At 37.1% G+C, this 20288-nt stretch overlaps 1 protein-coding gene across 9 annotated transcripts in view; it reads left to right on the top strand.

The window, feature by feature from the left end:
* LOC137130130 (focal adhesion kinase 1-like) overlaps window positions 1-20288 on the top strand; it is a 53366-nt gene that overhangs the window by 13210 nt on the left and 19868 nt on the right. For 6 of the 9 annotated variants that reach the window (XM_067509894.1, XM_067509893.1, XM_067509887.1 and 3 more), the window contains 22 exons: window positions 4487-4773; window positions 4861-5027; window positions 7147-7234; window positions 7535-7614; window positions 7790-7852; window positions 7936-7990; window positions 8318-8458; window positions 8877-8954; window positions 9684-9791; window positions 10311-10428; window positions 10829-10859; window positions 11201-11271; window positions 11673-11690; window positions 12334-12390; window positions 14675-14695; window positions 16278-16375; window positions 16913-16997; window positions 17131-17231; window positions 17417-17532; window positions 17808-17908; window positions 18093-18182; window positions 18315-18519. In XM_067509894.1, coding sequence (XP_067365995.1) covers window positions 4531-4773; window positions 4861-5027; window positions 7147-7234; window positions 7535-7614; window positions 7790-7852; window positions 7936-7990; window positions 8318-8458; window positions 8877-8954; window positions 9684-9791; window positions 10311-10428; window positions 10829-10859; window positions 11201-11271; window positions 11673-11690; window positions 12334-12390; window positions 14675-14695; window positions 16278-16375; window positions 16913-16997; window positions 17131-17231; window positions 17417-17532; window positions 17808-17908; window positions 18093-18182; window positions 18315-18519 — 2135 coding nt within the window. In that variant the 5' untranslated portion in view covers window positions 4487-4530. The remainder of the gene's footprint in view (window positions 1-4486; window positions 4774-4860; window positions 5028-7146; window positions 7235-7534; window positions 7615-7789; window positions 7853-7935; window positions 7991-8317; window positions 8459-8876; window positions 8955-9683; window positions 9792-10310; window positions 10429-10828; window positions 10860-11200; window positions 11272-11672; window positions 11691-12333; window positions 12391-14674; window positions 14696-16277; window positions 16376-16912; window positions 16998-17130; window positions 17232-17416; window positions 17533-17807; window positions 17909-18092; window positions 18183-18314; window positions 18520-20288) is intronic. The other 3 variants (XM_067509889.1, XM_067509890.1, XM_067509891.1) reach the window with 3 other exon arrangements.

Genomic DNA, 20288 nt, shown 5'->3' with positions numbered 1-20288 from the left:
TTGCATGTGGTGACTTATGTTGAATAGAAACTGTACAGAGAGAAAATGTTCATTTATTCTGTGTTGTGCAGTACACCAATTTTGAAATGAACCTACATTGAGATCCACAGAATATTGTTAAATCTAGATTTTCAGGGTATGTAGTCAGGTAAAAGAGGACATACAAAACAGGTTGAATGGTCTCAGTATGTTTGTTTTGGATTAAAAACGACAAACTGAGCTTGGGCAAAGAACTTTCTACCCACCCACAATCTGACTAAACTGCTCTGGCCTATTTCATATGTCTTTCTGACAAACCAACAGTTTTCCTTCAGTTTGCTACATCATTCTGTAACTGACTACATTATTAAAAATAATTAATAATTATTATCATAAGCCTAACTTAACACAAATATTTGTGTGAAGTAACAGTATTTACAAAGTAGCTGTATGAATTGTGTAAATGTAGGTATGCCTACTTCTCTAATAGGATTTTATTAAGCTTTATTTGCTAATTAGGTTATGGTTAATGTGTGACACTGTTGTTTTTTGTGTCTGTGCATGCAGTGATGTATTACAACATTTGAGTGCTTAATCTTATTACTGGGTGGGTGAGCAGCAGCAGATGGCTGACTGGGGTTTGTGACTCTACAGTGCCTCTGTTTAAAACCAAATTGTTGCAGTCAAAATAATGTCCCTAATACATTTTTTAATTTTCCCCCCTGAGACAGCATGCAAGCTGGATTGAGTGCTTAAAACAACAGAAAATATTGTGGCAATTGGATTACACCATATTTTTATATAAAGTAGAACAGCAACCCCTGGTGTGCTACATTTTAAGAACATATGCTGTGGTTTGTTTTTAGGGAACCATTTTTTTAAGCTTGTTTTGTACATTTTCACTACAAAAAACAGAAAACTACTCTATTATTACTCTGTAATCCACCAAACACAAAGTCTGCTGTATGCGCTTACATAGGAGCTCACAAGACTTGAAGCTTTTGATGCTTTGTTGTCAATGTTAGATCACGTGTTGTCAGTTTGGGGCACAGTGTTAAATATTTAATTAAGTAATCTGGTTATTGTAGAATGCTAGATTAATCTAAAAAGTAAAAGTGTTTTTCTTTGCATATTCTTTGGAATAAAAATGCCATCTGCCAGTTTCTGCACTTCAGCAGCAATGTCCTCAATTTTTGTATTGTACTTGTATAACAAATGTAGTACCATCAATAAGGTAATGATTCACAGTTCAAACCTCCTTTCCATTCAGATGATTAGTGGTAATGTAAATGGAATTATCGCAGCACCACCCTCTTTAAGTGACAAGCCACCTAATAATCCAGCATCATAGCCATGGTAGTATCATTTTAATTGGATGATGATAGTAATAAGTGGGGGGGCCTGGTGGCTCAGCGGTAGAGCATTGGGCTGGGATGCAGAAGGCAGCGGGATTGAATACCACCCCACCAGGCGTGGCCTAACCCAGCCACCCGTGCCAAATCAAAATGCACAACACATTCTGCTGTGGCAACTGAAGGGACAAGCCAAAAGCTGATCTTATAGTAATACTCTTATGTGCAAGGTTTGTAATCAGATCTGTTGTGTTCAACCTTTAGGAGTCTGTTAGGTCTGTGTGACCATTACAGATATGTCTTTATTCATCACATATGGAAATTCATGTAGTACAATGCAGTACACATGCGTATGTGCAGTGGATTTCAACAGCTGAAACAAAATGTCAACTTTTACTCTTTATGTTCACTTTTTTCAGAATACCCCATAACCTGGTTTTTAGATAACAATCAAAAAATCTCCATTCTGCAGCCTGTACCGTCAGTACTCTCAGTACTGTACATGTGCCAGTAAATTGACGTTTCTCTAAAAGATGTTTGATCTTTTGAAACATTTTCATGGCAGGTAAATATATTCTAGTCTTTGGCAGATGAGCAAGCATAATCATTTCATCAGTTAAAAGAACTGTGTTAATTTTAAGTTTCCATTAATCATTGGGATAGGAAGTACTGGTGTGTATGTATTAAACACGATAATTGTTTTGTAGCCTTATAAATTAATCATACAGTAAAAGTGAAGTAAGGTTATAAACTAGGTTTCCACTTGATTGTTACTGGTTGCTTTAGTGGTGGCAAGCCTTAATTACCTGATCAACATTAAAATTTACCCTTTTGTTAATCTCGTTATAACATTATGCCATTTGTCATTATGTCAGTCTCTGGCACTGCAGAATCTCTTGCCTCATGTCACCCCAAATAAAATAAAATTTTTAAGTAGCTCCACTCATTGAGGTGTATAAATCTGACAAAAGAAGTAATTGATGCGCTAAAGCAAAAATATCTGATCTTTATATTCTTATATGAAAAGCATTAGTTACAGTCAGTTTAGTATAGAACATTTATTATTTCAGTTGTAATTATATATATATATATATATATATATATATCTCCCTGAGAATGTTTTTTTTTTAATAATTATATTTAAAAGCAATAAATAACGGTAAGCAGTAACAAGCTGTACTGCTTCTACCCAAATTTTAAAGCCAAACCTATAGCAGAGCAACTATTTATGGTACAGTTATGCTTATACTTGCTATTCAGGACAAAGCATTCAATCTTTGTTTCATCAGGAGGAGAGGAATGCTGTCCCATTCTTGTCTGGTGCGCAATTTGATCAGATTTACAATTAAACATCCCATCAATACAATGAGAAAAAAAAATACAAATAAAAGAGTCAATCAGTTTTCTGCATTGTAAACATTACATGCATCTAGTTTCAGGTCTGTGTGTCTGTCTGACCGTGGACCACACACACACACACACACACACAGCTGCAGAGGAAAGATGCCATTGAGCAGCAGACAGGAAAAATGTGCTTTTAAGTTGCAGTCACACAGGACTTTGTGTGACAATGTTTGATTGTGTTCTCCAATACTACTGATGTGAAACAATAAGAAAATAACATTTTATTTCTCAGATTTATGGACTGTTCCCACCTGCTCTCTTCTTTCATCTACTATGTCACCTGACCACCGCTGCTCTCTCACTCACTTGCTGAGACAGGGAGGATATAGCAACTGGTGCATTTAGGGAAAGCAATCTACAAATCTTACTGCTTTTAAAGAAACTAAGTGGAAAACTTTTTCCACAGCTGGTTCTCATTGTTTACTTAAACGAGAAGGAAGTAGATTCAGAACAGAGAGTAAATTTTTCCAAAAGAATGTCTATCAAGGACTCGGATCCCTTTGTTCCTAACTACAAGCCATTCAAAAGAACCGGATCGTTCATGAATGTCCCTTCACTATCAGGAAATAGGGCTCCCACTGATCATAAATGGGTTGGCTGTAGATAGGGTCAGTGGCCACAATTTTATGGGATTGCACATCTCGAGAAACCTAAGGTTGTTCACAACTACCGTGAAAAAATCCTGCAATGGCTCTATTCAAGAGCTGATAAAAGAGGGACTGAGCTGCTGACTCCTCACACAGGCCTACAGAAGACTTGTGGACAGCACCCTGACCAGAGGAATTACTGTGTGGTTTGGCAGCACCACAATGGGAAAGGAAAGCTCTCCAGCGGGTGGTTAAGACTGCAGAGAATTATTGGATCCCCTCTTACTTCCATGGAGACCTTGTATTCTGAATACTGCAGGAACAAAACTCAAGCACTCCTCAAGGACCCTCAGCACCCAGGACACTCTGCTTAGGTGGCATAATACAACATGAGACACCACAGACCAGAGAGTATGAACACACACTGGATGTGAATCATTAATAACTGATTGCAGTGATTGCAGATGACATGATGTAATATACTCCCTGTCACAGAGAATGGTGTACAACCACATTAATTATTCTGTGCTATATCCTACACAATAAAATTCTGTATAGTAGTAGGGCCACATGGACTTATCAGTTGAAATACTGCTTTTAAAATGTACAGCATCATGCAATAAGTTACTTTGTGCAATCAAATCAACTGCTTTAGGTTTGCCCTTCAGGGGTCGCCACAGCACAACGTGTTCAGCACATTTATTTCCCATGAGTTTTTATGCCAGATGTCCTTCCAGCCGCAACCCTCCCATTTTGTCTGGGCTCGAGGGCTGGCACCAGGGTGGCCCTTGGTGCATGGTGGGGTGGGATTCGAACCTGTCCCCTTCTGCATCCTAACCCAATCCCCACCAGGCCCCCAAGTTACTTTGTGCAATAATACAGTAAAATATAAAATGATAGTTACTATTTTCTCTATTAGAATAGAGCTTTGATACTTCTTACACTTATGTTATCCTTTTTTACTTTTACCTGACTGAAGAGGATCCTCAATATTTCCAATGTGCATTCCTTGTACTTGAGTAATTGGGAATAAAACTTCTTTTAATTTTAATTTACATACTTACTCATATATATTTAAAATTAAACTCCGTGTTAGTGTTTATTTTCATCTCATTTACAACTATGACGTCATGTTGTATCCTCTTGTCCTTCCTGTCTCTTCAGAATATGATGGCCAGTTAGCCCCAGCAGGAGCATCTGAGTCAGGCATGGCATCGTCTTCCTACTTGGAATCCAACCTCAATCACTCTGCAGTGGGTGGTTGTGGGGTAAAATCCCGGTCTGGGATGCCTGGTGCTCCTAGTGTAGGCACCAGCAACTCTGCAGGAGGTCTAGAGCGAGCCCCAGGCTCCATGGACCGGGTTCTCAAGATCTTCCATTACTTTGAGACAAACAGTGAACCATGTACCTGGGCTAGTAATATCCGGCATGGAGATGCCACGGATGTCAGGGTAAACTCACTACAGTTTCTCCTCTCACAACCCCCAGTGTTCCCCTGCCTCTTACATTTTTATTTAAATTTATCCTTGTTTCAACAGGGCGTTATTCAGAAGATAGCAGAAATTCACAAATTGCGCTGTGTGTCATCTCTGGGTCTCCGTCTTACTCATCTGCATTCTGATGCTGTCCATTGGTTACACCCTGATTTGGGCGTGTCTCACATCAGGGAGAAGTACGAGAAACTGCACCCCCAGGAGGAGTGGAGGTATAATTACTACTAGATTAAACTTGTCTGTTAACACTTTCCATTATCTCCCTGCCTGTCTTTTTCCACAATAAGTACTAGAAAGGGAGGTTTACATTTGCATAGACATTGTGCTGGGGACAGTGAGCAGTTCTGGACCTTACAGTTGTTATAACACAATTAGAGTTCATTTAGGATAGGTAGGTGCTGGTTCTTCTGCAGTATTTTATTTTCATTGGAGGACAAGAGGCTTGTAATAAACATGTCATCTTTAAAAGACCTGGTAGACTGCACAAAAGCCTTACAATCAAAAGCTATTTAACATATGGTCAATAGAAACCACTTTATACTGTCAAAAAAGCCCAGAATAGGACCTAAGAAAATGAATACTGTATACAAGCAATATAAAATATTACAGCCAACTAATTAATATTGAGTTTCCTCTTAGCTCTGCAGTCTTGACTCTGTTGAGATTTTAAAGTCCTTTTATATATCATGTTTCCTCATCCATCCATATCTCCTGTTTGTGAATACAGGCATAGTACAGCCTTCATTTGAAAAGCACATGACCTGCACTTTTTCCTGTTTGTACTGCTTAATTTAGAAATGTAAAGCTTTATTATATACATTTATTTCATGTAGTTGCCTTATATACCATTAAAGGGTAGAACTGTCTGTGTGTTTCAGCTCATGCTGAGCTTATGCATCCTCCATTGACATTGTTAACAGCTCTAACAATTTACCCCACTTGCAACTATTAAGTTTAAGCTATTAAGTTATTAAAATTGAAATTAATTCAAGATGAACAAGTTGCTCACACCCTTAACATGCAGTACAGCAGCTCTTCCAGTTGTTGCTCTGCTCTGCTGTCCTCTGAGGCAGAGCTGCATGGCCACAGGAGCTTCTGCTGCTGCCAAGCTATTGTTAGAACAGAAGCACTAGCCCAGGGGATGCACTGACTTGATCTTGCTCCTCTTTTGCTCCCTCTTAGGTTCTTTCTCATTCTGTGTTGTGTGCTCACACTCCCCCCTTTTTCACCTCAATCTTTCTTTACATCCTTCTGCCTTGTGTCACATCAGTGTTTCCTTCCATACGTAACTCTCTTTTTTTTAACCTCAAACATCAATGTCTTTTCTCACATTCTTTTTGTTTTATTCATTATTAAAAAATGATGTTTTAGTCATTTTGCATCCAGCCTTTCCTTTTGTTATCTAAATACAGGCCTGTAGCATCAAACGTAGTGCAGAGTTTACTACTCTCCTGACCTATTTCTCATATAGTCCCCTGCAATATCAATCATAGCATAATATCACTTTAAACAATGACGGCTCATCTGAGGGCTTCTTTGACACAGCTGACTGCCAAGTGTAAGAGTACAAATCTCATTATGGTTCATGGCATAAAAAGTTCACTCTCCGTCAGTTCATTGCGTTCTCACTGTGCCACCAGGGTGTAACCTAGTGAGAAGAAAGGGCATCTTTCAGTTTCAAGCCACTGTGTTGGCAAGCTGCCGCAGAAGAGAAATACACAGAATCCACTCAGATACATAAAGGTTTTCTTTCATTTACAAACACGTTAATTTCTCTCAATGAGAGAAAAGAGACATGTTAGTAAATGTTGTTAGATTAACAGGACAGTGCATGAACATTAACAGTGAATTAACATTTATTAAGGTGTATGGTTTGCCTACTTAAAAACAGGTAGCTGGATTTGGTGTGTATCAACTTATATGACTGCCAATTTTTTATATTCACTACACTCATTATTCTTTACAGGCATATATTTCATTATGAAACAGATGTATAGATAAGCTTTATATATAAGCTTTTAAAAGCATTTTACAATTAATAAATAACACTTTGCCTGTTTGTTTTTCTAAAGATAAAATATTGAATTTTGAACACTGATAGAACTATGCTTTTCTTTCTATACCACAAACTGGGCTAGAGTGGGGGTCTGTTATCGAGGTCTGTATATGTGTCAGCTGTGTGTGAGTAAGCATGCTCCTTCTGTCTTGATGCCTCAGGCAGCTATGGAGGCATAAAATATGGTTAGTATAGGTTTTTTCAATCCTGTGTTTCTGTGTGGGTGTAACAGAGTACTGTGTGGCTATTTACCAGACTTTCTCTGTTATTTTCAGGTATGAGTTGCGGATACGATACCTGCCTAAAGGTTACCTCAGCCATTTCTCTGAAGACAAACCCTCTCTCAACTACCTCTATCACCAGGTGAGGAAAGCAGGAAAAAAGAAAACAACACAAGTGACAATAACATGTTATTGTTGTTTTAAATTATATGTGTAAAGTCCACAAACTTGTTCTGTCAAGCACCATCTGTTCTGTTACAACCTCTGCAATACCTCTTTCACTTCTAACAAGGCAGGCAACCCTTAAAAGAGTACATTGAAGTGATAACCACACTGCTCTATGGATTTGCACATTTTACCTTTGAGGCATTGAACCTTTAGCTTTTTGTATTTACAGCAATGTTGTACTTAAAAGCTGCACTGCTACTCTGTGTTTCTCCAGGTAAAGAGTGACTACATGCAACATATAGCAGATCAGGTGGATCAAGATGTTGCTTTGAAACTTGGCTGTTTGGAAATCAGGTAATAAACAAATGCACACATGCATGTTAGCTTTTAGGCCAGGGTGTGACAAAAAAAATATTCAAATAAATTTGTCTTCACTGTTCAAATTTTCCAGAATATCTTTTTACTACAAGTTAACAATTGAATCAAATTTCTGCTGATTATACCACATATATCTTTTTTGTTGCTACAGGAGGTTCTTTAGAGAGATGCCAGGCAATGCTCTGGATAAGAAATCTAACTACGAGTTACTAGAGTAAGATTTTTTCTAAAAAATGTAATATATTGTGTGAAGGAAAATTTCAGATATTCAAAGATTAATGTCTTGATTCGTTTTAGGAAAGATGTTGGTTTAAGAAGGTTCTTCCCCAAAAGCCTGCTAGACTCTCTAAAGGTGAGATTAAACCATGGTCTCTACAGAAAGCCAGGGATTTTATGTTTTTTTCTAACTTGCCTGCAGTCACTAACACTTGCCTCATTGTTAAATAACATAAGTGACTGTGGCAAACATTTCTGTAAAAGTGCTAGGGCTGCTTATTGGGCTGGTTAAGGTAATATCTTTTTGAGAGTGACTGACTTACTGGACACCAAGTTGATGACTGAATGGATATGTGGCTAAATGGCTTAATTAATGGTTATTTGGAATTATGTTATTAATTATGCTATTAATTATGCTCCTGTTGTCACTTTTTTTTGTCTCCTTCTCCCTGCCTTTCATCAGGCTAAGACTCTCCGAAAGCAGATCCAGCAAACCTTTAAGCAGTTTGCTAATTTCAATGATGAGCAGAGCATCCACAAGTTCTTTGAGATTCTTTCTCCCATCTACCGTTTCGACAAGGAATGCTTCAAATGTGCTTTAGGGGTAGGGTGACTTTCAATTCACAGAAATCATTTTGCATGTAAAAATGGATAGTTACCTAAACATCCACTCAGAGTCAAGGGGGTAGGAGGTTTGAGCCTGCTTAGCCTAGAGAAAGGTAGAGAATGTGCAGATTGGAGTGACATCTTTAATTTTAATGGCTTTCCAGAACCACTCATGGTAAGCATTCCCATTCTTGGTTAACATTGTTCTCATGCTGTTCTTTGTAACAGTGTATATTAATGTTATTTACAGAATGCATCTGCCATCGAGTATGAAAATGGAAGGAAGCATTAAAATTGTTATGTATGCTCTGTGCGTGTGTATATGTATGTGTGTACATATACACAAATGTATATATAATCTTTCTTTGTATCTCTATTTCTTTATATATATTATATCTTTCTCTATCCTTTTCCAGTCTAGTTGGGTAATATCAGTAGAGTTAGCTATTGGACCAGAGGAGGGAATCAGCTACCTCACAGATAAGGGCTTAACGGTGAGTGCACACACACAACTTCTTTTGTACAGTTTGAATTTGCACTTAATTTATGAGTAGGTATTTAAAAAAAAAACATCCATTTTAACTACAGGATGATCCAGTTAATGCAACTGTGTACTGTATGCTTTAAATTTGAAGGCCAAAGTGATGGTTTGCTATACTGCCCTGCACTGGACTTTTTTTTTTTCTCGTTTCCTCAGTTGCCCAAATTTAGATACAGTGTCCTTAAATGGTGGGGGCCGCCAGTTGGTTTTGTTACAAAACAGAAACGAAATGTGATCACCAGGTGACATGTTCAGAAACCTAAACAGTTTCATTAGGGAAGCACTTGCAGCTTGGGACAACTAAAGAGACTGGAAACAGCTGCATACTCCTGTGCAATAAAGTTTCTTTACAATCAAAACATAAGTAATTTCTTAAATCCCTCTTTGCATGAAAATAAATTGGAGCTTGTACTGTACCTACTTAGACTGCCTTTATAAGCACATTCAAAATTCAATCATGATGACATTACCTTTCTAGTGCTCAGTGTTAAGTATGTAATTACATTAGTTGGAACTGCTGTACATAGTAACTAAAATAGATGCAAAAAGTCTCATCCCAGTTCATTATTGCATGAAAAATGTAAAAACATAATTTGTACTGTGCTTACTAAAGGGCATCCACATATAAATTACATCGGACCTGATTTTCAAAATGTCTGTGTATCTGTCATTGTCTCTTTAGCCCACACACTTAGCTAACTTCAACCAGGTTCAATCCATCCAGTATTCTGCTTTGGAAGAGAAGGACAGAAAGGGCATGCTGCAGCTCAATGTTGCAGGAGCTCCAGAGGTGAAACATGCACACACACATTTTGCCAGTGTTGTTTAAATTTTTGATAAGCAGAACTAGCTTATTCTAAGTAATATTTCATCAAAGCATCAGCCTCATCCCGTTTTTTTAGTTTGTTCTGCTTTTACACAGTTTTTAAATAGCAAAAGAAATAATGTTCATGTGTAACAAACATAGTGCAGCTTGTGCTAATTAAACATTGTATTTTAGTTTTAAGTATCACATACACTGAACTAATAGATGGACAGATGTAGGAAAAGAGTGAAACAGATCATGGGAGTGTTTGCATACTTGAGTTGGCATGAGTGAGAACGTGTTTGCAGCAGGCTGGCACTGGTGATAAAGCATGTGTGCTTCACTCTATCTATAATATCTCTGTAGGGTTCTTGAGTGTACATGTGTGCTGGTTGAAGACATTATCCCCAATAAAGCTCTCATTGTGTCACTGTGAAGCAACTCCCTGTCTTACGCTTACACTAATCCTTGTGTGTGTGTGTGTGTGTGTGTGTGTGTGTGTAGCCTCTCACAGTCACTACAGCATTCCTGACTACAGCAGAAAACATGGCTGACTTGATTGACGGCTACTGTCGTCTCGTCTCCTCAGCCACTCACTCCTTCATTGTCAGAGTCCAAAAAGGTAGGAGCCACAACGTTTTTGTTATTTTATGTTTACTATACCTCTACATTTGGATATTTGGGGCTTTTTTGCCGCATTTTACAGGTTAAATGTTATTTTCCATTGTTTTTTGCATTGGTTATATGGTAATGCTAACTTAAAGAAAAGAAAATACAAACACTCCTTGCAGTACACAAAGTTCTCAGGAACAAAATTGCTGTCGATCATCTTTAAAACAATAGTCTTAACAGTAGTGTGGCAAGTGAAACATTGTGCTTGTCACTTTCAATAACCAGTCTGTGATTGGCTACTCCTTACTCTAAAAATAACTGTAAAAATAAGCTGCAAAAAAATGGTTGTAGCTCTAACATGAAGTCAGTCGGATCTTTGTCTAAATCATGTGTTGATTTGGTCTCTGTAGAGGGGGACAGAGCTCTGCCTTCTATACCCAAGTAAGTAAACTGACTTTTCATCAAGTAAAATCAAGTTGTCATTTTCCCATGAGGCATAAGTGGTTGACGTCTCAACCAAATCTCTCCCTTTTACCAAATCTATTTATCTGTTTATGTCTTAAGTGTTTTCAATTTATTGATTTTACACTTTTTGTTTTGCATATCAGTGTGACTACAAACAATAGAATTTAAGTCCTAATATTGCGCTTGTGTGTATTTATAATGTTTGACACTTGAAAGCAGTGACAGAATGTGTTTGTTTTTCGGTTGTAGAGACAAGCTAATACAAAATATATTTATTTAACCAAATCTTAAAAATAGTTTTCTCACCTCTCCTGCAGAGTTTCAAATCATGAGAAAAGGATGGAAAAACGAATAGATGGCGTACGGACCAGAGCTGTTTGTGTCTCAGGTATTAAACCCTGTCTTCTTCACGTTTACTGTTCCTGTCTATGCTTTGTTTTAAATGCTATTAATGACAGTAATTGCTAGTTATATAAAGGGTACATAGATATAGTGTGTGTGTGTGTGTGTGTGTGTGCGTGTGTGTGCGTGCGTGCATATGTGTGTACTCCCTGTTTGCCCTATAAAGCCTCATCTGTGTGTGCAATGAAGAGTCCTTGTCTCGGCAGATGTCTTCATGGAGAGCTTTAGTCACTGTCACTCTGTCTCTGCTAAAAATGTCTACTGACCTCTGACTAACTTACAGTTACGCAGAATTGCATGCAAATTACTTTGAATATAGTATCAAGTCAGCCAAACTAATCTAATCTTCTTTCCCTGTATGCTTCATGCTGCATGTGGCTTTGACAGGTCACACTAGTGGCGATGGTAAATGACACAGTTTCTATTAACTACTTACTATCTTAAATTAGTAACATAGTGGAATTTGTGCTTTGAGTCTATATTTAGTAAACTGTATGTGTGCACTATATCTGCCTGCAACAGTTTCTGCCATCCATGATTCAACTTGTTTCTGTGGAAAAAGAAATTAGTTTTCCATCCCTCCCCTTTCCTCTTTTCTGTCTCTCCCCGTTTCCATTGTACTGTTCTGTCTCCCATTACCTATATGCAGCTGTTTAGTAGGATCACATTGTTGTACATGTGTTTAAAGTGTGATATGGTGACTGTTTTTTGGAAAGGTACTTCTATTTGATAATGGTGTGTTTCTGTCACTGGCGGCTTTTTCACTTCTTTTATTATTTTTGTGAAGAGCTTGGAATCCGATCATTTTGTACTAATGATGCGGCTTTGTTTTGTGTTTTGTCAACAAAGATGATCTCTGGATTGTAAATTAAATGACATTCCAGGTTCAATGCTTGTCAGATCGGTAGGGGAGGGGGGAAGGTGTGTGTGTGTGTGGGGGGGTTCATTGTTGATTTGACCCTGTTGTCAACTCTTCTACTTTGCTTTTTCTGTGTCACCTCCTGACACATACTCTAATCTTTCTTTCTACCTCTCTGTGGCTCTGTAGAAACTGATGACTATGCTGAGATCATAGATGAGGAGGACACCTACACCATGCCTTCAAGTGAGTAGGCACAGACATGCACACAAACACTGTAGGCAGCTTACGTGACAAGTGGAGAAAAAAATTGACAAGCTTTTGTTTGATATTGTGTAGCATAATGTTTGTGCATGCAAGCATTTGTTTCTATGTGTTTGGGTTTGATGATGGTCAGAGCCCTAATGGTCTTTAAGAGACCTGACTGTATGTGAAGTAGTACTATAAATGATGTAATTTAACTCCATGGTGAAAATATTTGACTTTAATCAAAATGTTGTTCTACTCATTAATTATTTTGTGTGGTGGCTCTACAACCAGCTAATTTCTTTGAGAGCTTTGAGTAAAAAGCGAAACCTATTTAATTTTGGAAAAAGGCAAATTCTGCAGGAGCATTTAGTGCTTCATTTGGAAATGTTTCAACTTTTGGTTCTTAAAAATAACACCTACTAAACATGTACTATAATTAAGAGCACAATAAATTATCAACAGCAAACAAAATACATATTACTGTGTAGCGTGAAAAACGTCTTTAAATTTCTCATACTACCGCCACACTCTATAACACAGGTGGACTTCATTATAAAACACAATTCATTACAAAATGCAACACCCACGTAAGTTGCAACATTTTCCATGTTTTCATGTGATAATGATACAGTACATAAAAAGGGAAGCCACTTGAACGCTATTATTCAACACTATTATTATTATTATTATTAGGCCTGCAAGCTATATTTGTTTCCTGTATGAGCTGTCACAAGGATCACAGATTCTTTTGCTGCTTTAACCTATCATCTAGCTACTGTAATTACATGACAGTGAACATCTTTCCAATGGCTCCATGTTGTGCTGATCGTTATTATAGATGGTATTCTTTACAGCTAAATCAATGTAGAGGTTTATGTGGTCTTTAGACTTCGGTACGCTGTAAACAATAATCGATAAAATTGCTGTGCTGAGTATTGCTTGTTTACCAGCTCACTGCTACACTAAGCAGTGATGCCAAATATGCAACATTTGGAGGCAGTGGAAATGGGAAACGGAACGGGCAATGCATCTGGGATGTTAAGCAAAATATTTTTACTGACAAAGTCAATTTGCCTCACAATGTTGCTTTGGTATCATAAGCATATGTTGTTTCTATGCGGCTATATTCCAACACAGCTTTGCTTTTTGATTATTCATAAATTATAGCTTTCACTTCACTTTCACTTACCCATGTCAATACACAAACCTAACAGAGAAAGAAAGTAAGGCAAATCTGCATACATATGTAGCTAAATAATTTTGCTGTTATGTTAAACATGTTGCATGGCTCTCAGGTATGTAAATGACTGACTGACTGATTTTGAAGTTAGATCAATACACTAAAACACACTAGCCAGCAAAGCTTACATTTTGCTGTTTATATCTAAAGTGAGCAGTTTTAGTGTCCATTTTGATTTTGTTAAACACCATGTTTCCGAGCTGCAAGATGGGTACATTTGGAGCTTATCATGTGTATTAGTTCAAAAACTTTTAAGATTTTTTTTTTTTTTACAGAAGCTAGCAGTGACCAACAGTATAAGTGTTTGTTTTAATCTTATTCAGGCAAAAATATTAGAATGCTTTAAATAATAAAGAGTGAGTTTCTTCACATGATCAGGGACACTCTGGTAATAACTACAGTGTCCTCTATAATGTTAAGAAAACAGACCCATCATGTATTAATTTGTCTCTGTACTTCATAATATACAATTTGTAATTACAGTTTTTTTTTAAATAAATACTGCACCATAATATTTGCGATGCATGGTTTCACCCGGACACCATCCTTGTGATTTGGAACATTTTATTTTTTTTATTTTTTGTTCTTTTATAGCAGTCTAGCTGCTATAAACTGGTGATGTCTATTAGTTTTAGACTTAAAGCTGTCACTGCATGAAAAGGATGTGCAACAAAGTACTAAACATGAGATGACTTTACATAAAATGACAATTTCCAAAATAATGTGGTCTCAAATAAAAATCTTTGGATGTAGACTTAAACCACATGTTTTTTTTTTCTTAAAATTAAACATGTCAAATTTAGGATACCAGAAGAAAAAAGATAAATGATGGGTATTTGTCCTAATAATTATGGAGGACATTGTATATATTAAAGTCACACATAGTACCTCTAACTCACCTGTATCACTGTATCACTTACAATCAAATCAATAATGAATAATAACATTTTGACAGAATTAATAGAACTGCAGAAATATTTTATGCATCTGTGTACTCACAGCTAGTTATTTGTGTCTCCTATCACTAATCAATTTTCCCAGAATACTATGGACTAGATCAAGGTAATGATTGGAACATACCAAAGGTCTGGATGTATTGTGATGGCTCTTTAATTTGGTGGTTGTTGTGATCCTTTTTTTTTTGTTGTTTGCTTGCAACTGTAAAATAAAATTCAGAATTTATTTCTGTATCTGTACCCTGTCTTGATTTGACCCCTCATTGTTGATGTTTGATGTGCTGTCGGTTTAGGCTAAACTGGTGGTAGCTTCAGTAAAGTCCCAGTTGTTGGACATGATTAAAGGAAAGGTGGAACAAAGTCAATTTCAGATATATGAATTAGAAAAGCTTATAATAAAGCAAGCAATCCACAGCCCCGGAAACCCATTCAATCTTCTGGGCAACAACAACAGTTTTATATATTGTTTAACTAGGCATGTTGACTCCTTTTTACAACTTTGATCTCTATATATATCAATAATATATACATGCATTTTTAAACCCAAACCACTAACAAAAACAGGGTTGTCCTATTCCATTGTTTAATCATAATGCTTGTGTTTTTTTTTAAGATCAGGTTACATGGGCAAAATTTAGAGGGAGAGTACTCAAGCATTAATTATGGCCAACTGTACTTTTTTTTTATACAAAATGCTGCAGCCTATTTCTACATATAGCCCCACTCCCCATTCAGGCATTTTATCAGCTGGAATAATTGTCTTTTAAAGTTACACAAAAATGGACGTTTTACAATAGTGATGATTATAAAATAGAAGAGAGAGATTTGTCCATTGTAAATTTAAATTTACAAAGCTTTATGTGTGTTATATCCATGTGCTGATTAAATGGACAAGGTCAGGTCAACAGTGTAATGTCTGTTAGGCAGAGCAAACCAGCAGCCTTTCAAAAGTCAACATGTAAAGACATTTTGACTTTTTGTTTTTAAAAAAAAGAAATTATGAAAACCGGGCATTTACAGATAAACTTTTTTATCCTTTTTTTTATCTATTTATTTTTTTTTTTGGACAAAAAAGTGGGCAGCACTTTAACGCTGGTCCTATATTAGTATGTAAGTTTTTAACTCCTGCCAACTACTGTGTTCCACTGTTATTAAATCCACCTGACTTTATCCATACTGCATTAGACAAAACATAGAGATTCCTGTTAGTATATTAAGTGATACCATGTTACACAGCATGTCTGGCTGTGGCTTGCTGATTGTTGCATGCTGTTGACATTGGGCTATGCTGATTGCTATAAAACCAAGCTTGTCAGAGCTAGAAGGTGGATTAATTTTACTAATTTAGAAAGTCAGCATCTTTGAGTTTACTTCATTTATTGTATTTCAAATAACCACTAAACAACTCATCAAATGTTTCACAAAGTAATGTAATAATTTGCTTAACACTGTGTGCTTGAAAGTTTTCCAGAGCAACAGAGCATCTTTTTTAAATAATAACTTTTGTCACTTTGAGTTAAACTTTTCTGCAAAGCCTGCACACTGAAAATTTCTCTGACAGGTTTGGTAAATATAAGATTTTATTAAGAGATGAAAGTGTGTTTTTGATGTGTGTCAGTTCTGAACTCTGTTTATATTCTGGTCTTATGTTTGTATCTGGGTGTTTTACATGTTTACTGTGTATTTAGCACGGGACTATGAGATTCAGCGTGACTGTATTGAGTTGGGACGCTGCATAGGTGAAGGACAGTTTGGAGACGTCCACCAAGGAGTCTACATCAGCCCGGTGTGTAGTCTATCTTTCTCAGACCCTGTTTAGCTGTTTCTCTTACTGTCACCACAGACCTCCTTTTGCTAAGTAAATCAAGTTTGTCATGAAGTCCAGTATACATGCAATGGCCACTTGATTAGCTGCACCCATACAATCTAATGCAATCCAATAGAGTGTATGTGTTTCATTGTGCTTTAGTGACATTACACACTTCCAGTTATAATGGAGAGAACCTGAAGGTCTGGTCTCAAAAATGTTGGTGGGATAAAAGTGCTTATATTTGTAAAGCGAATTAAAAAAAACAATAAATTTTAAAAATCTTAGTAAATGTTCATATACATTTGGCACAAGGGTTACAGGATGGGTCTGCCACTCAATAACTACGATATACTAACAGTTCCTTAACTCATTGTATTTAATTGCAACAGGTGATGGAGAAAGTTTTACATGTGTCTGTTGAGCTATAAAGAATTAGCAAAATATGCTGTACTGTACATAAATTATTCTGTCATAATGTCGCTATTGAGGGTTGATTCTACCTCTTTCTTGCAGGAGAACCCAGCTCTGTCCGTAGCAGTGAAGACATGCAAGAACTCAACATCAGACAGCGTCAGGGAAAAGTTTCTCCAAGAAGCATGTTAGTTCAGTTTGTCAAATGTTACCTGACTATTATTCTTTACTTTTAAGAATCTGTAAAATGGCCATTACACAGTATAGTATTAAAAAAAAAAACATGCAAGCTGACCTCTGCCTCTCTTTTTTACCTGCAGTGACAATGCGTCAGTTTGACCATCCTCATATTGTGAAGCTCATGGGAGTCATCACAGAGAATCCTGTCTGGATCATCATGGAACTCTGCACACTCGGAGAGGTGGAAAAATGACATATGATAGTATAAGGGTGTACATTATCTATACATTATGTTAAATTTCTCACACACTGTAGTTCCTACCATGGCACAGCTTCTTTCATAAAACCGCGCAAATTTTCCATGTTGCATGTCAGTCTTTTTTCTTTTAATCACTCATTATTTCTCTGTGTTTCTGTCCTCCATAGTTGCGGTCATTCCTGCAGGTGAGGAAGTACAGTCTAGACTTGGCCACTCTCATTCTCTACTCTTATCAACTCAGCACGGCACTGGCATATCTAGAGAGCAAACGCTTTGTACACAGGTATGACAGTCCTGCACTTAGTCATCAACCTCCCACCCCAGCCACCTCCTTATAACTCACTCTCCGTTAGTAAATTTCATACTTCATTCATTCAGAAAATATGTTGCAGTAGAACATAATCATTTACTACTATAATGTTTATCAGAAGAATTGTATGCTTTTGCAATTTAGTTTCGTAGAAGCATAATTTTAAGAGATAAATCAACACCTTGTGTGGACAGTGACATTAACAGTATTACTGTAAAAATGTCTTATTCTGGTTTGATCATCTTTAGGGACATCGCCGCAAGAAACGTGTTGGTGTCTACAGTCGATTGTGTAAAGCTGGGGGACTTTGGTCTGTCTCGATACATGGAAGATAGCTCTTATTACAAAGGTAACCCCTTTATGAACATGCTGTGCACCCATAAAGGCATTCTTCATCAACCCCATCTAACTTTCTTTAGTGTGCCATAACATATGCAAGAGTCATTATTTGTTACTTATATACATAATTATTCAGTGCTCATAAGACTTGGTCCCTGAAGTGTATCTCATTTTGCTTCCTTTCTGTCTCCCAGCTTCAAAAGGTAAACTGCCTATTAAATGGATGGCTCCTGAATCCATTAACTTTAGACGATTTACCACAGCCAGTGATGTGTGGATGTTTGGTAAGTTTGAGTTTGTGCTGTTTTCGTTCACTTTTGTCCTCGTGTTTTTTAAAGTTGCAGCATCTTTTTCTATTTGCAGCTTTTAGTATTCAATAGATGACTCAATGCAATTTTATTTTTCTGTTTCCACAGGTGTCTGCATGTGGGAGATTCTTATGTACGGTATCAAGCCTTTCCAGGGTGTGAAGAACAACGACGTCATAGGCAGGATAGAAAATGGCGAACGACTGGCGATGCCTCCTCAGTGCCCTCCTACTCTCTACAGCTTGATGACAAAGTGCTGGTCGTATGATCCCAGCAAGAGACCGCGCTTCAATGAACTCAAAACCCAACTGAGGTACATAATCATGAGTGTAACATAAAGATTTGTGTGGTTTCTACAAATATGTCTTCAAAATGTTTTCATTAATCTTGTAAATGCTGGAAGGTTAAATTATCATGTATTATATATGATTCAAATCTGCAGGTATTTCTTTGCTATTTTCCAGTTCATTGTTTTGATAAAAAATGTGCCACAGGAAATCGTGTTTTCCAGATGAAGCATTTTCTTTACGTGTTACTAACAGCAGGTGTCACCATCTGTCTGTATTAATCATGCAGGCAAAAGCATACAGCGCTTAAATGAAGAAAAGTGCTTACGCCTATATCTTCTCCATAGCAGTGTCAAATTCAGTGCAGTCTGTCTGTAACTAGTGGGACGGTGATGTTGTTTTCATTGTTTAGGTTGTACGCCAGTGCACTAGAAACAGGGAGGATATTAAGATGCTGACTTTTTGAGCTTTGAAAAATACAATAATCATCTGTGCAAATATGTAATACAAAAGTTCTACAGTAAAGCTGTTCAAAGACAGCACTTACCTGTTTGGGCTAATGACATTAGATTTGGAATGGCAACAAAGATGTAATGATAACAGAGATTAAATGATAAATATCAGTTATGCCTTGCTTCCTTGTTAGGTAATACATCACTCCTATGTTACTAGCTTTGTTTAGAGACAGATTTGGAAAGAGAGAGACCATCTATCAAGAGACAACATCTCAGACATGTAGTGATCAGATAAGGCAGAGTTAGGCAATCCAAAAGCCCCAGCATTCTTCATCGTAGTCATGCAGTTTCATACTACTAAGGGCCAAAACAGTTAACCGTTTATGATATGTTTTATTAAAGAGGCGGAGAATTGCACTTAGAAGATTGTGAACTTAAGAAATATATTAATTTAAAAGACAAGAAAACTCTCTGTATTTGTCACTATCGGTTTAAGAAGGAACTAGATTATATTACCAAACAAGTAAAGTAAGAAATGGACTCCATAAAAGTGAGATGTTTTATGATTTACGTCAGTCTTAGTAGAGTTGCAGCAACTAAATATAAATAATTCAGGTTTAGAACAGCTACCTAAACAAGTTATATTCACTGTAGGTGTTTAAGATAACTACAGGCTTTAAAATTCTTGAGATGCCCTTCCTGCCACATCCCTCCCATTTTATCTGGGCTCAGGACAAGCACCAAGGTGGTCCTTGGTGGCTGGGTGGGGCAACACCTGGTGGGGTGGAGTTCGAACCCCCGGCCTTCTGCATCCCAACCCAGTGCTCTACCACTGATCCACCAGGCCCCCCAATTTCGACTCCTGCAGTATTAGTACATAACATGGGTGAGACATTGTCCTAGAAAGGTAGATCATTTCCCAGCCATCGTGAGTCAACAATTCAGAATCCTCTGGACATGAAGAAACCTGTAGTTTTTTGGAAATTATGTGTAAGTATTGACTCTTGGTGTCATTGTAGGTTAGATCATTAAACAAGAATGCTGCTGGGCGTATTAAAAAAAGAATAGAATTTTGAATTGCTGCTTTAGAGGTTAATGTACAGTAGCAGAGTATAAAATAAGGCCATGCAAACATGTCAGGCTTTAATGTCATTCTTGCCTGTCATTTAAATTTGATTTCGTCCGGGAAAAAAATTTAAATAAATCAGTCCACGTAACATGTTTTTCCAACGCATTGTTAGTGTTGAGACTTGAAAACTTTTTTTAATCTCAGCCTCTTACGCAGGTAGAACAAGGCAAGTATCAGCAGCACAGCAAGATGCCATCATTGTTACTTACAC

Source organism: Channa argus, chromosome 7 (assembly GCF_033026475.1).
Source record: "Channa argus isolate prfri chromosome 7, Channa argus male v1.0, whole genome shotgun sequence".
Classification (NCBI taxonomy): domain Eukaryota; kingdom Metazoa; phylum Chordata; class Actinopteri; order Anabantiformes; family Channidae; genus Channa; species Channa argus.
This window is presented reverse-complemented; position numbering and strand designations above follow the sequence as displayed.